General features: G+C 39.2%; 1 protein-coding gene across 1 annotated transcript; it reads left to right on the top strand.

Annotated features, from left to right (window-relative positions):
• The first annotated feature begins 1851 nt into the window (after nucleotides 1-1851).
• LOC149285189 (rho-related GTP-binding protein RhoE-like) lies at nucleotides 1852-12901 on the top strand. The gene is made up of 5 exons (XM_089495691.1): nucleotides 1852-1998; nucleotides 2767-2854; nucleotides 11059-11168; nucleotides 11442-11576; nucleotides 12650-12901. Exons 1-5 carry the CDS (start codon nucleotides 1852-1854, stop codon nucleotides 12899-12901), a joined length of 732 nt encoding a protein of 243 aa, XP_089351817.1.
• The last annotated feature ends 3669 nt before the right edge of the window (nucleotides 12902-16570 follow it).

The raw sequence follows: 16570 nt of genomic DNA, 5'->3' as shown, positions 1-16570 counted from the left end.
TCACTTCATGAAAAGTTTCATTTTTATCGTGATATAATATTATGGATATGGACGTGGTTTTGGCAGGCATGGTTTTAGTGGGGGAGGGGCAGCATTTTTTTACCCTTGGACCAGCCCTGTTGCTTAGTAAACAAGTGGTTAATAGTGTTTGCATGTTTCTAAAGCTTCGGATTACCCTGTGGTGTCATATTCTACAGTTGCCCCCCGGGAGCCATACTGACTAAAAATAACTATAAGTTTACAGGACAGGAAAATGATTGTAGCTGCCGAGGAGATGTCTGCGTGGAGTGACGGGGAGCCATACCTACTCCACCTGTTCATGTGTGTCTCTCATTAAACATGGAGTCAGGCTGGGAAACTTGTGGCCTTCCACCTGTTGCAGGATTACTAATCCCATCACCTTCAGACAAAAGTCAACAGATGGTAACCGGAGTCTAAGGGATCTCTTATATTGGTGCGTCTTCTGGCTTATTTATTTTTTCCACTTCAATATGTTCTAAAACAGGTTCATTATTCATTCCACGTAGTATTCTAACATATGCATAAGTCAGGGGGCATCTTCTCTGGTTTAAGCGAAGCTTTCAAAGCAGCCCAGCAGCCCATTTGGTTTAATGGCCCCTTCTTGATCAGCTCCAATAGAAGCCCCTGGCTTGGGCATTGGTCTGACAATGACCAGCCATGATGGTTGTCCATAAACAGGCAACATCACAACTCTATTTACATTAGGCTAGCACAATGAGTCCCGGGCTGTCCATCTCGCACAACAGACACATGGCTGGCCGGCAGCCGCAGTCCTTTAAGTGCCAGGACCGCCTCGTCATCCCCAGTCTGGCCCCAAGCACAATGTGTAGGTTAAATTACGTGCGCTATGCAATGACAATTTTTTATGATGGCAATTGCAGGTTCAAAGCAAATGTTCCAAAAATGTCCTACAGCTCATAGCTGGTTTACACGCTTTGCAGCTCACAAACATGTAAAGCGGGTTTTTGTGGAACAATGGCCATTTGGCAATTTTAATAGAATTTTGCTAAAATCTATATGTTTAGTATTTTCTTTGTTGAACTTGTCTTTTTATAGTCTATCTGCTGTCAGGTACTTGTTAGGCATTCAAGCAAGAATCATTTTCTAAAATAAAAGATATTGGGTCATTTCATTTTTATTCTGTGACATTCTTCTCTCTAACCCATGAGCAGGGCAGTCTCGATGGGCCGAATGGGTCTTATCTGCCATCCAAGTTTCTTTGGTACAGAAGAAATGGTGGAAAGCTTGTGCACCCCCTGTTTTGGGAGAAAAAAAAACAAATTAGGATGAACATTTACTGAAATGTACTGAAATATACTAAAACAGTGACTGCATATTAACCCTTTCATGTTTTAGTAAGCTCCTAAACATTGACCACTCTGTATGCTTTAATAAGTCAACGGCTGTTATTTTGCACACATAGGGATATCTAGGTACCTATCAAAATGTTTATTTACCGTTATTATGTAGCAGTTCCATAGAACACTGTCAGTCACCTGCATTCCTTACATGATGAGGCCGTTTTTCCTCTCGCGTCCTCTAGATGGCGCACTGAATACTAAGCAATCACAGAAAGGCAGCTGCAGCTTTCTACACCAGGCTTCCTATTAGAGAAAAGGGTGGGTCTGTTGTATTCTGTAGGAGAAGAATAAGGAAGGAGGCTGGTCATATAAAAGCAGCAAGGAGGAGTGAGACAAAGCTCAGTCATCTCTGTATTGGATGTGTGAGAGGAGGAGATCCAGCTACTGGAGGATACAGGAGGGATCTGCTCTCAACTGCACACTTCTGCTGTAACTGTTTGCTGAAGTGGGGAGTAAAAGTCTATTATCAATGAAGGAGAGAAGAAGCCAGAAACTGTCAAGCAAGTCAGTCATGGATCCAAACCAGAATGTGAAATGTAAAATTGTAGTGGTCGGGGACAGCCAGTGTGGAAAAACTGCCCTCCTTCATGTGTTTGCTAAGGACTCATTTCCAGAGGTATGTCTCTGCCTGGACACTGATTTACCCTTCTACCCCTTCTGTGGATTTAGTGGGGGCAGACCCTCAGGGGTTAATAAACTGTCCCATCTGCCAGCCCCCTGCTCCTGGGCTGTGGGTGCAGCTGTTTCGCTCTGTATTCCTTTAGTTTTGTTTATTATTATTATTATTATTATTTATTATTGTTATTTGATCTATATAGTGCAGCCCTTGTTACAGTCCATACGTTCAAAGGATCTGACAAATCTAGAACTGGCAGACTAATACAAACCCATGTATTGGGTAAAGAGGGTCCAGCTTACTATCTATTCACAAGTTTAAAGAGGAGAATTAGTCACTGATTGTATCCCAAGGATGGCTTAATGTGGTTCCTCAATTGCAAGCTCTGCGGCTCAGTGCCTGTATTAAAATAGTGTGGCATCCCACGCACTAAAACATATGCTTTTTTTTTTTTTTTTAGTTCTGCTTAACTCTATCCTGGATTACCAGTCTGTCTGTAATGCTCCTCTACAGATCTGATGATAGAAGCCAAGGATTCCCCTTTTATTTTTAATGAGATTCTCAGTCTGCTGTAAATGTAGTTCAACTGATCTCCTTTCAGCCTGGTAATTTTTGGAATCCATCGGTTTCGATCAGATACAAGTAACTAAAATAGGCAGGGATTACTTTTTTTTTTTTTTTTTTTTTTTTTAATAAGCTCTATAGAAAGATGCTATCCTGCGTGTCATTTCGGTAATTTAACCAATGTCTTTCCTTTTTTTTGTTCAGAATTATGTCCCCACTGTATTTGAAAATTATACTGCCAGTTTTGAAATTGACACACAAAGGATAGAGCTGAGTCTTTGGGACACATCTGGTAAGAAAGCTGACGTTTAAGACAATGCCTTATGTTTAAAAGATGTACTGTATTTATATGCTTCATGTGTGAGTTATTTTGATGGTTGATAGGAGCATTTTTTTTTTTATTTTTTTTTTTTATTTGCCTGGCCGTAAAAGTCATCTTTTTCCATTACTTGTGTCCATATGTCTGGGGAACCCTCAACTTGTATGGTTTATTGTAATGGAAGGCCAGGGGCCAATGCTGCTGCAGTATGGCTTGTGGAACAGAGCTGGGTACTAGAGGACTTTTTTAGATCCCAAGAGTTCCTGCATCATCCAGGTCTTCCTATGCTGATCTCCTTGGAGAATAAATTGCCCTGCGGGTCTTGGGGACGTTCCACCTGGCTTGTCCTTGGCAATCATTTTTGTGTTATCTCCTGTATTCCAGGGGCCTTCGGCACACTTGTCTAACCTGGTTAAAGCGTATGATTGCTCTTGGCTTGTGCGTCGGTAGAGTGATATTACCAGGATACCTTAACTGGGAACGTACCCAATTCCCAGCCCTGTATTATGTAAAACGAGCGCCGCATTAATCAGCTCGCAAGATCTGAAGCAATTGCATAATGTTAGACTGCGTCAGACAGAAATACAGAGAGGAACGTGTTGATTACTGATTTCTAGGTAGAATGTGTGTGTCTATAATGTATCAAGAATCTAGATGGATTCTAGAATCCTGAAAAGACCTTATATGCAGATACTTCGTAGAGGGGGTGTTAACGCCTTCAACTCTAGACTGGTGGGCACTGAATAGTTTTGTTTTTGTATTTAATCAGAGGACTGTACAAGGTGTTAGGATCTGGAAACATGTTTGCATGATATTGTATGTTCACTGCGTGTGGCGTGAATGCCGGAGCACATTCCTAACACTAAAGAAACCTCCAAGGTCACGTTGTACCTTTTTTAATGGGACTGTAATCTCTGAGCGAGTGCTTCATAGTCTTTAGGAAAACATAAAATGTAATGAGAACGAACTATATGAAGCTGAACTTTAGGGACGATTCCCAACGCTGATTGGAGTGACTGATATCCTGATCGCTGTACAGAAATGGGAATGGTTTTTGTCATCTTCCTTGGTTCTTGTCATCCAACAATTTTCCAGTTTCGTATCTTTTATTTTTATTGTTACTATTAACCAACATGAACTACTTGAGATGGACCAAAGCATATAGTAAACCTCTACTGTATGAGACATGTTGACTAAATTAAGGTTTTTTTTGTTTTGGTTTTTTGGCTTTTTCTATATTACTTTCTCTTAATGTGCGGGAATTATCTAAATTCTGTAAATGCCTTCTTCTGTCTGCATTTCTAACTATTAGAATGAAAGGTCAGATGATGAATCAAAGGTGGGTTTGGCTCAGAAGTGTAAGTGTGTATACTGGTTGTGTGCAGGCATCTTTAATCATCCAATAAAACAAATTTATGTGCATTTAAGGCCATGAGAAATCTCTAAAGAATTCTATTCATTTTTTTTTTTTTTTTTTTTTTTTTTTTTTCTTTTGCCATGGAATTTACGTGCACAGCTTGTTCCTAGTTAAAATAAAGCCTTTGACAAGTCAGGAAGCCACCAGGTTTGGTCCAGTTAGGACTTCTATTCTTTCTTTTAAATAGAAACTCAGACAGTCTTGTATAACTTGATGTGTAAGATGTTACTGGGCCGTAGGATAAACATTTCTCAGCCGGACAATAAAATGGGGAGTTGTGAGTTTGGTGATATCTGATCTTCCTATAAAACCATGTTTTAGGGTTAAATTCACTTTGTTTTTTGTTTTTATCTCTCTGTATGTAATATTCTCAATCTGTAACCCGGATGCGTTCTAACCCAAAAAACGTGGTCCGACCTATGGACAAACACTTTGACGGAGATCTCCTCCTATTGGCTGTAGTTTGCTAGTTACTTTGTAGCCCTCGTTTATATTATAAAACATGTTCTGTGCTGAGAACGTCAATTTTAGTTGCCCAGGGCACACAATGTGTTGTATGTTCTGCAAGCCAAACCTTTTTAATCCCAATTTTAAGCATTAAATTGCTTGATTGTCTGGTTCTGTAGTAAATCTCTACAATGGAGACGAGAAGCAGTGCGATATCCATGAGTTTCTTCTTTGTTTCCGGGTTATAATGGCATATTGTTTTGTAATATTTTTTGTATTCTGCATTTTAACCCTTCCACTGGCAATTATCAGCTTCACAAAGCATTTGGTGGGGGAAGGGAAGGCCCACCAGCAGTGTACTTCAATCTGCAGGCCCCTGTGTACATTCTTGGCATTCTTTAGGCCTGCAGATCGTCCATACATTGAAACCATCTGTGTGACTCGGACGTGCTGGAGACTTGTGACTTGATAGGCTTTTTTTTTTCTTTTTTCTTTTTTTTTTATAAGAGCTAAATGTTTAACTCCTTCATTACAAAGCTTTCTACTTACTAAACTAGAGGGTTCTTTTTAAGTATTTGACCACGCTGAAATCTGGCTCACATTGCTGTGAAATTACTGATACTTTCAAGTGTCCGGTACGACCATTGTGTCCTTTCCAGGCTGGAAACGTGTTCTTAATATATCTATATATAGTCGGCCTTCTACTTGTGGAATCCTTATTAGTTCCGCTTCTGAAACCCATGTTCCTTCCTGGACGTACTAAAATAAGGTACCAAGGAATGGCTGAATGAACTGTGAAATCTATATGAAGAAAGGACGTGTAGACAAACTGGGAAGGACCTTTTGATACCATGTCAGGGACGCAGTAGAAGAGGAGGGGGATTCTGTATCCTGCTGTTTCAAGGACATCCTTGTTCCATCTCCAGGCCCTTGTAAGCTGATCTCAGGGGATCAAGGGTGGGGGAGGAAGAAGAATGGGAAATAAATCTGTAACTGGCTCATGTCAGGACAGGTTTCTTCTCCTTGTTTGTCAACAGCTTTACTTTACGTTTGTATCAATGTCTTCCACCTTTTTATGGTCTAGGTTTTGGAAGCTTAACCTTGCCATACGATCTTTGGGTGGAATCGCTGAGTATATGAGCCTGTTGTGCTTCATTTTTTCGTGACGAGGTTGTCCCTTTACTGGGAAGGATATAATGACTAAACAACTTGGAGTTTCCTGTTCTGCACGTTTCCAAAACTCATGAAAGTGATTTACTAAGATGTCAATTTAGAACCTTGGTCAACCTGATGAGTTTTTTAGCTTCCCTTTGTTGTGAAGTTTTTGTTTGGTTTGTGTTTTTGTTTTTTTTAGTAAATATACGTCCTATTTATAACATATTAAAGGGGCTGTTTACTTTCCCTGACAACCCTACTAGAGGATAACATAGTAATTAAATACATTTTAGGCACACTTTTACCGACTTCAATAGCTAAAACAATACATGCACCAATTTCCAAGCTGTCCGTCCAAAATGATCCCCAATATAAGTTTTACATGAAGAGGACTGAAGTGGTCCTTTCAAGAAATGTTCAAACAAGATATAGATATCTTTGTACTGTTTATCTTCTTTGAGATGGCAAGTCTGCTTTAACCATTTAACTGCCACGACAAAGCCATAGAAATATGCATTTCTTTCCCAATATATTTTAAAACTATCATGAGAATTTTTGGCATATACTCTGTATGCTAATATTGACACTTTGCTACCTTCTCATAATGAAAATTCCTTACTGAATAAGTTATATTAACTAGACCCTTATTGGTATGCCCAAGTTAATGAGGATTTTCCAATTATAGGCTGCGTAATGAACACTTTTTTTTTTTTTTTTTTTTTTCCTTCTATTTGAAAGAGTATTTGATGTTAATGAGAATTTTTAATTATCTCTATGCTGTAGTAAGGGTTCTTTTTGTGCTTGAATAGAAGCTTCCAGCAAACATATGGAAATGATTAAAGAGGTATGCAAAAAAAAGACATTAATTGGCAAGGCTCCTAGACCGGATTGCGCAATCGGCCCTGCTCAGACAAGTTGAGCAGGGCCTAAAAAAAAAAAATCATAGTTTGCAAAGTACAGACTTTTTCTTAAGTATTTATGATTCTATGTGGCCCCGATGCTAAGACAGAAACAACATGTTCAGTTAACATTGTGGACAAATCATTCTTAACTACAAAGAAAGATATAAATATAAATATTGACTTTTTAAAACTATCTATCTAGAACACTCGGGTATACTAATGTAATTAGTTTTTTACTTAATTAGTATTGTTTTAATTGTATTGATATTTAACCCCTGCATCTCCTTACATTACATTAGGTGATGCCTGCTCATGTATGGTTAAAAAAAGTGTAAACGTTCTTGCGTAAAGCAACAAATGTTTCACTTGGACACTAGGCTTCTGTTTGCCTTCCCACTGGCTGCCGCTTGTCTTCTGGAAAGCACTACTTCTGCACATGTGCGCAAACTTAGGTTCCTGTGACATGCAGAACAATTCTGTGCTCAAGGCTATGGCACCGGTCCTCGGCAGGACATATTCGTAAAGGGTAAACAGGTGATATTGAAGACTTGGGATAATATGCGGACAGTTATAAGCTCCGCAGTCTTCTGTGCTGAAAGGGTTCCTTGCAGCTGCCTCTGGGGGGGGGAAATCCAAGCTGCAAAGTGGTGTAGATTTAAAGCAATCCAGACTGAGTAGCTGGAATTGAGTTAATTTCCATGATAAATGGAACTCTCCAGTTCAGTGAATAAAAAAAAAAAAAAAAAAAAAGCATTGTACATCTCACGTGATGGCACTCGCTGTGATTGTCTGCTTGGCATCTTGATTGAGTTTAATCCATAATATAAGTACATAACTATAAGCCTCCAAGTATCAGGCTTTATGGGCTGTGGGGCTTCTTAGTGGATTAACACGTGTATTTAGAAGTTGTATGGGTTTATTCTAGGCTTTCTTCCCCATACTGCAGTCTAGAAGACATGGGTCCCAAAAAAAAGTCTCCGGTTAAAACACAGAAGGGTAATACCATAACCATTAATCCTATTACTATAAATGTGGAATCTAGGATGAGACCCAGAGCTCACTAATGTTTGAGTCTATACTTTAGGGAAAACCGACCGGCAGGTCAAAGGGGTCGACCGGACCTGACGTTAAATTCTATGGATAGTGGAATGTTTATTAAAGAGCAATGAACTCTTTTTCCTGGGACCGAGGAGATGCCGTCTAGGATATGACACATTTTTGGAATGGTGACAAAAACCAATGTTCTCAGTAGTGTGTTCATGAGAAGCTCTTCTAGAACACGAACCTCCTGGGCCGCTTGTTCTCAAAGACACATGTATACACGTGTTCCCGGTACATTCCTAGGGGCTGGGTAATGCATAGAATGGAGAGGTGCCTTGTGTGTCATGACAGCATGGAAGCTGCTTAACCGGCTTGGGCACTTGTGTAAGGGAAAGGGACTGAGCAGCATTCTTAAGGGAATAGTAAGCCATACTTACACAGATGTGATAGAAGCGGTTGGAAACTGCGGTTGTTTCAATTACTGAAGAATATAACCTATCTTGACTAGTTACAGTAGATACTTCAGCCGTCATATATTACTAGTGTGTGTTGGCGGGGGGGGGGGGGGATATTAAGGAATCTCGCACAGGAATACAAACTGCTGACGTTTTAAGCCGGAAACTTTAAGCTGATGCGGAAATGCTTACCTTTAAAAACAACTTCCACATTTCGCCCTACTGGTGGACACCAGGAAGAAATTTCCCCAAACCCAATGAGCAGGGGATACTTTTTTTTTGTTTTTTTTTATCCCAAGCATTAGTTACCGGTAATTCCGTTACTATAATAGTCTCTGACACTTCTGCTGGGATGCTGTTATTTTCCACCCTGTCGGTAAAGTTTCCTTACACTCCATCTAACTGACTAGCTTTATATTATGATCTCTTGTTCTAACACTTCTCCTCTGAAACAAACTTTCCTCCTGTACTATGTTAAAACCCTTCATTTAAATATTTCTATCACATCTCCTCTCTCCGTGCCTGTCACACTGTATGGCATCCCTGACTTGTTAAAAATGCTTATAGTGATTTAATTTGCTGACTTCACTGTAAGGCAGCATTCCCTCGGTACGAGAAATTCTATACTGATAAGTTATTTTTCATTTAAAGGCAAGATAAAGACCCAATGCACTAATTTAAAAAAAAAAAAAAAAAAGTTTGGATATTCCTAGGCAAGTTGGCATGGCTCGATGGCACCTCCGTTCCCCACATCTTCATTGTAATGAAACTAAAGGGGTTCTCTTGGTGGAATGTTCTAGATCTAGGATTCTGGAATCCCCACATCCAAGTTTCTTTTCTGCCAAGCAGGGTTATGTACACACTTTGCCTCATTTATTTTAAAATATGCAGTCTACATTAAAGCTGTCATTACTATAGAAAAATATAATTGTGCAGACATTAGAAAGCTAAAATATATTAAATTCCATTTTTAGACTAGGAATTTCCATAAAATAGGTCCGCGTCTATAACACAAATTAACTTCTGTAATAAGGAGGGTTTAAAAACCTTCAGGGTTCTTCGTCAATTAGAACGACAAACCTACTGGGTTAGGCTACAACTGTGTTCACGGACTAAGCCGTGCTGATGAACATATATGGTAGGGCACTGTGGAGCAGCCGTGACTTAAACAGACAGGTATGTGAATTAAGAGTCCCTGCCTCTGGGTGGGACCTGCACGGATTGCTCATGACATTCGATTTCATCCACTTACGAATCGAACTACAAATTATGCAGAATTAGAGTTGCACAATAACTAAATGCTGTTGGCAAATGGATCCACCATTGGAGAAGTTAGATGTTGTTTTTTGGAATTTTAGGATTATAAAATAAAAAACCAAGGAACGAAGTGTTTCAATACTAAAATAAAGGGATGCCCCAACTGAAGAAACCAGCAGATGACGTCATATCCCGGGGGTCAGAAGGACACGGCTTAATTGGGCGACTAGTGCCGGTTTCCGGCAAAGCCCTTTCCGCTATACGTGCTTATGACAAATAAGCTCTGAGTGGCATAGTTAGCCGTAGGAAGATGTGGCTAACCCTAAATGGGTTGGTGGATGTAGCTAAATGCAGCTCCTCCTGTCCCGAAGAATCGGAGGGTCAGTGCTTGGCCTGGGGACTCCAGGTCAAACCCAGAGTTCCCAAGTGTGCTGTAACCACAGCCCTTGGATAAAAGGGGTCTCGAGTATTGAGTGGTACGTGCTCCCTTTTCTCATTTGAAATGCTTGAGGCATGACAACATATCTACATATATTGTATAGTTCCATACGTTGAGAGACCCCTTAGAGTTTGGCTGAGATGTCTATTCTTAGCGCCTTCTAGTAACTACCCATTACTCGTAACACATGATGAATTAATACATCTTGGTCTGGTTCTCTGTTTTAGTGAGTAAAGCCCGTGGTATGGGATAATGTTTATTACAAATAATTTAAGAAAGTTGTCATCTATAATCTGGAAGTAAATGTTTGTTCTGTGGGTTTGAGGAGCATATTCTTAAAGTATTTGTGTCTGGAGAGTGACCCAAGGTTTGCAAATATGTCTCTGTTTCTAAAAATAATGTTCTATGTGGAATGGTTTAAAATAGTTGGAATCAGAACATGCGTGAAGAATTCATGGCATGTTTTGTGATAAGATAACACCGGTCTTTGCACTGTTTCTTGAGATCAGATAAACTGTCTGATCTAGACTAGCTGTCATGCTATTTAATTTTAATTCTAATATCTTTATATAATAAACACACTGAAAATACTACGAATTCTCCATTGGAACGTAAAAACAATTAGCTAAGTGGTGGTTAAATCCGATTACTCAAAGACTCTGAATTAGTTCTGTGAGAGAACAGCATTTGTTTGACTTAATTCATAAAAAAAAAAATAAAAATGAATCTTGATAGACTTGGAATCGCTTTCCTATCAAACTGCACTTACTGTTTGGCGGCCACCGGTCTTAAAGTGCCAGAGCCGCTTCATCATCCCCAGTCTGGTTGTGACCATAAATATGGCGTTGAAAGTGGGTCAGCTGACAGGAGTATTCCGTTGGTTGCCATGGGGATTGCACTACCTACTACTGTTTCTTGCCTCTTGTGCTTGTAAAAAAGGTGCATCCTGAATATTGTAGCAATTGTTATGTTTTGCAACATTGTGAATGGTTTTTAAACACATGCTTGTGGAGACAGGCAGGCATAACAATGGTTAATGTGAACGTTTTTTCTTTTTCTCATAGGATCTCCTTATTATGACAACGTCCGTCCACTTTCCTATCCAGATTCTGATGCGGTTTTAATATGTTTTGACATCAGCCGTCCGGAGACTCTAGACAGCGTTCTGAAAAAGGTAGATTTCTGTGCAGATTCTGCATGTAATGAACATATCGTTAGACATGTACTATATCAGGCATGGGGAATGGGTAACTCCTGATTTATTATCTTTTATTTATATATTGCCAACAATTTACATTTTAAATCGGTAATTAAACTATATCCTATAAATTGGTATAATTTTCATAACCAATGTGTTTCTTTGACCTGCATGTCTCCCTTTTAACATGTGCAACATATTTGTACTGATAACCAATGTGTATATATATTTGGTTTGTTTTTTTTACAGTGGAAAGGTGAAATTCAGGAGTTTTGCCCCAATACTAAAATGCTATTGGTTGGATGCAAGTCTGATCTGCGAACAGATCTTAGCACACTGGTTGAACTGTCTAACCATCGGCAAGCACCGGTATCTTACGATCAGGTGAGCCCAGCTTCTAATCTAAGGCGTTAGGTTATTTTGTAACTAAAGTGGTAGAAGGTTTTACTAAGAGGCGAATATTTTTTTTATTTTATTTTTTTTGGGGGGGGGGGTTCTTGTAAATTCATATATTCCATAGCACCCAAATCCCTCTTCCTTCCTCCTGAATCTTGGGCAGGTATTAGAGTATCGCGGGCCCTGCAGCACTAAATGCTGGCAAAAAATATAGCAGTGTGCCATTTAAAGGTGCATTTAACAGAATTGGCATAGCTGGGAGCTTATAGTAGGGTATCTGGAGCTCTTCCTTTGGGGAGTGGCTTAATGATGGGGTGGGGCTAGCTGTGAATAGAGTAGAGCTAGACACGTGTGGCAGGGCTGACCACACCCTTCCTGAAGTAGGCAGGGATTAGTAGGGGAAACAGTAGGAAGTGGGTGTGGCCAATGCCTCTTCCATACCCGCAGGGCTTCACTCGCAGACTCCGGGTCAATCCCATAGTTTCCAGGTTTTTTTTATTTTTATTTTTTTTTTTAATGCTGAATATAATTAAAATGCACTACCCACCCTCTTCAATGACTAGGCACTTAAACTAATATCATGTAAAGCAGTTCCAGAGCTTTGTCAGTCTTTGGGTAAGTGGTTAAAACGTAGCTCAGTTTGTAATCTAAATCCCCAGATCTTTAAATTATCCTAGATTAAGATAGCGGTCTACGTCAGGGTTTAAAATGTCACCGGCAATCGCACGGATCTGCTGGGTGATTAGAAGATGGCAGAACTTCACGTATTCTTCAAGGATCGAGTTATATAAGGTCCGGGGAGCAAAGCACCAGCAGAGGTGGCTTCAGTGGATCTTCATGTTAGATAATGTATGTAGAGCCCTCCTTCAGATTAAATCTTGATACCGCATTAGCAGGCTTTTTTTTTGTGTTTTTTGTGTTCATAAACGAATCTTCTTTCTCCCTGTTAAAATAAGATTATAAAATGTTAATTCTTACATAATTATAAATTATACAAAATGTAAAAAAAAATTTTAAAAAAATCTATTCCTAATAAAAAATCTGATTTATTTCTCTTACAGGGAGCAAACATGGCTAAACAGATCGGAGCTGCCACGTATATCGAATGCTCTGCCTTACAGTCCGAAAACAGCGTGAGGGACATTTTTCACGTCGCCACGCTAGCTTGTGTAAATAAGGCTAACAAAAATCTGAAAAGGAATAAGACACAAAGGACAACAAAGAGAATTTCACACATGCCTAGCAGACCTGAACTGACTACAGTATCCACGGACTTGAGAAAGGACAAAGCAAAGAGCTGTAGCGTGATGTGAAGGTCACAACCTGATTTTCTTAATGGCCTTGAAAATCATATTCTAGAAACGGTGAATACTGAACGGAAGGCACAGCCAAAGTCATAAATTCAGACGGTAAAAGGATATACTTCACATTCTGTTTGGTACTTTAAGGATTCAGCATGTAGCCCGAGTGAAGGAGATTCTGAAATGCTATTTGGAAGAGATGCCACAAAAAAAAAAAATGGTGGAAGGAAAAAAAAAAGCGAAAGGAATGTGTAGAATGAAGAACAAAAAAGTGTATTCATCTCGAAGAAAACTGATCAAACTCAAATTCCACTTTTCTGTAACTAAAAGCATTCATTGCCCAAGAATTTTAAAGATATCGTAAGCACTCGGTTTGATAATGATAGTAACCCTATGTTTGCACTCTGGGGTGAATGGCTTTTGATCAACGTGATCACAGCGCGCCGAACCTCATTATATTCGAGTGTTTATCTGACTGTTACCTTTCAACATTTTGAAGTTCTGCCGTTTTATTCCGGTCGCTATGTTAAAAGCTGTTTGTAAAGTTTTAACTTTCCCAGGTGTATAAAAAATTATTGCACGCATAGGATATGATTACGGTACCTAGGTTTTGTTTTGTTTTCCGGAAGATACACATTAGCAGTTATTGAAATGAGAATCAAACCATGCAACGAACACACATTAAACCCGCAAACGTTACAAAACTATACATATAGAAGTTTAGCTTTTTTTTTTTTTTTTTTTTTTTTTTTTTTTTTATTGCAAGTTGCTCGCCTCCAGTGCTCCACAAGGGTTAAATGTGGCAGATAGTACTTATCAGTCAGGGACGGTGACATCACAGTAGTAAAAGCCCTCCCCCAGCGCTGACTTAACCCTTAAAGTGCCAGGTTGGCGATTAAATGTGTTTTGTTTAGGATCCTATATACTAGAACATTTTCTCTTTGAGAACGCCCGTGTAGATTAAATTAGTTCTTGTTAAAAGTTGACATCCATTAATTGGGATCGGATGTTTCTGTCCACATTGTGAATACTATTTTTTTTATTTTTTTTTTTTTTTTTTTTTTTTTTTTCTCTTCTCATGTCGTTATACAAACATCCCCTTTATGGTCCGTACTTTGCCTTAACCAGTCCATTGTTAAAACCAAGTTGTTTATGCAAAGGGTGGATCTACCCATATACCGTGTGAATAGCCGTGTCGTTCCCTTCTGCCAACTGTTTACAGTGCGTGTATATGTATATATATAAACTTGCAACTGTGTTAGGATCATTTGAAATAGGTTAATTTTTTTACCACTGTTTTTGTCTTTAACCTGTTCAGTGCCAGAAGAGCTGCTTTTTTTTTTTTTTTTTTTTCTCCTCCAGGCTTGGCGGGGGGTTAAGAGTGGTGACCTGAAATCCCATTTATTATGGGCCAAAACGCATGCAGGATTGCACTGTAAAACTATTTTTACCCTACCCTCCGTTATGTGTTCCACGGATTGAAACGAGCACTTTCTGCACCTAAACCGTTTAGTCTTCCATACTCTTTTACGATTTTATCTGGGGCTGAACTAGAACTCCTTCTGGCTGCACGTCTGGCTTCAGGAAACAGATGTCATGGAAGTATTAATTTCGGAAGCTGCCAAATGCCATTAATACAATTTTATTAATGGTCTCTGACCAAAAGCTTCAAATGTTGGCAGACTTTAGAAAGGGGAAAAAAAACTGTATAAAAGCCATCTTGACCTTTTTGAGAGCCAGGGGCTTACATAGGCCCATCAAAAAGTTTCTCTAGAAAAAATTAGACATGATAGTTTTCCAGACTTTGGACAATCTGATAGACCGGCGGTATCCAGCTATTGTGGAACTGCCACTCTCATAACTCTCTTCCGAGCTGTTCGCACACTTCATGTTTGTTCAGGTTGTTAGCCGCGGATCTTGAGGGCTCTATCGCGACGCCGCTTCTCTAGAAGTAGACCGGCCACGGCTTTAACAGATACGAATGGTGTGAGAAGCCATTATAAAGTCCCAATTAAAGGGGAGTTCCGGTCACCAAAGAAAATCCGTTTTAAGCGCGTATGTTTCTTGATAACCTGCTTGTTAAAAGCAAGCATTTGTTCCAGTGATGGCTTCATTGTGGGAGCACCAATATCTGTCCTTCTTTGGTGGGGAGTTGGCTAATTATGGCAATTCGGCCACTGTTTTCTAAGCACTTTGTCACGACTTTTGCAGGAAGGATCCCATCCAAGTTGTTTTCCACCGATACCAATATTTTACCGCCGCAATACGCTTTAAGTAATGCAGCTATGTGCTTTTGGGCAGTATTAAAAAGAAAACATAAATAGCTGGCAAGTGCTTTTCTATATTTAAATATTGTAACAACAAACTAAGTTATACCTGTCTTAAACATCATTACTTTTTTGAATGTCTGTCACTTTGTTTTGTAAATTTGTTTTTTTTGCAGTATTTATTGAACTTTTTTTTTTCTTGAAATAATAAAAGCTTAATTAAGGTTCACCGCTGTTGCAGATTCTTTTATTTTTATTTGTTTTTCTATTTGTAAACGGAGAATAGCGGATATTGGAATTCAACAGCAGAAAACAACCAATCGACCAATTAAGGCTGCACATTTTTCTTGCTGTAAAGACTGACCTTTAATCAGTCTTTGGTCTCGTCTTAGATTCAGGAGCCGTATACCTGTCCCATGCATGAATGCTTAGGTGTTCCTAAATCTTGGTGGGGGGGGGCCTGTCATTTTAATAGATCTCGATGTGATTTTGAAAGTTGCATAATCCAGACTACTATTTCCATAATAAAGCATCAAACCTCGGATAATTCTTAAAAGAAAAATTCCATTCACTAAGAAAACCTCCTGGGGTATTTACAAACCCTTGTCAATATAATGTATTTTAAAATGTCACTGCACACACCTGGGAGCATGTTAAGCAAAGTTTAAAATAAATATACATTTCCCTGCTTAACCAATTTTCTGCATATCTGAGCACAAGAATTGGTATTTCAGCAGGAAATCTACTGATTTTGAACTAATGGATGAAAATGTGAAATAATAAAAGCTTAAACATGTATATGATATCCTGGGGCACACGTTCATTAATGGGTTAAGTAAGGTGAATTGAAACATTCTATGCATTTTGAAGGCGATGATTTTCTTTTTCAAGGACTGACGACCCCTTGAATTTTCTCACATAATTAAGTATACATTATGCAGGGTCCGCTTTATAATAAGCTAATCATAACCCACCTAGGTAGTGATTAGATCCCGGTATATGGCAAACATCTTCGACTTCCCAGGTAATGTAATTCGAGAGGTTAGAATGCCTTTGGTTCATGTTGGGTCTTTAGCTATGAGAGCCCAGAATATCTTCAAGATCTCCATTGTGGTCGTCCCAAAAGAACAAGAAGGCCTTTTTCTCCAAAGCGCGTCTCTCTATATCCTCAGTGGACAATGTAGCATAACCCTAGGTTTGATTTGGCAGCAATTGGGTCGCCAAATGGCTCAAACAACCACTCGTATAGTAATGAAAACGGATGGGAAGCAGTTGGGGACTCAAATATCTTTGAAACTTACCTATGGCTGGCCAATAACTTTAGGATGTCCACTTTAAGTGCATAATATCCTGATTCAGGGGGTAGTCACTGGCTTCTGTATGAACCAAGAAGTATACCTTAAATCTAGATATG

The sequence above is a fragment of the Sceloporus occidentalis genome, unplaced genomic scaffold, assembly GCF_023333645.1.
Source record: "Sceloporus occidentalis isolate IW3139 unplaced genomic scaffold, rSceOcc1.0.p SCAF_83, whole genome shotgun sequence".
Lineage (NCBI taxonomy): Eukaryota > Metazoa > Chordata > Lepidosauria > Squamata > Phrynosomatidae > Sceloporus > Sceloporus occidentalis.
This window is presented reverse-complemented; position numbering and strand designations above follow the sequence as displayed.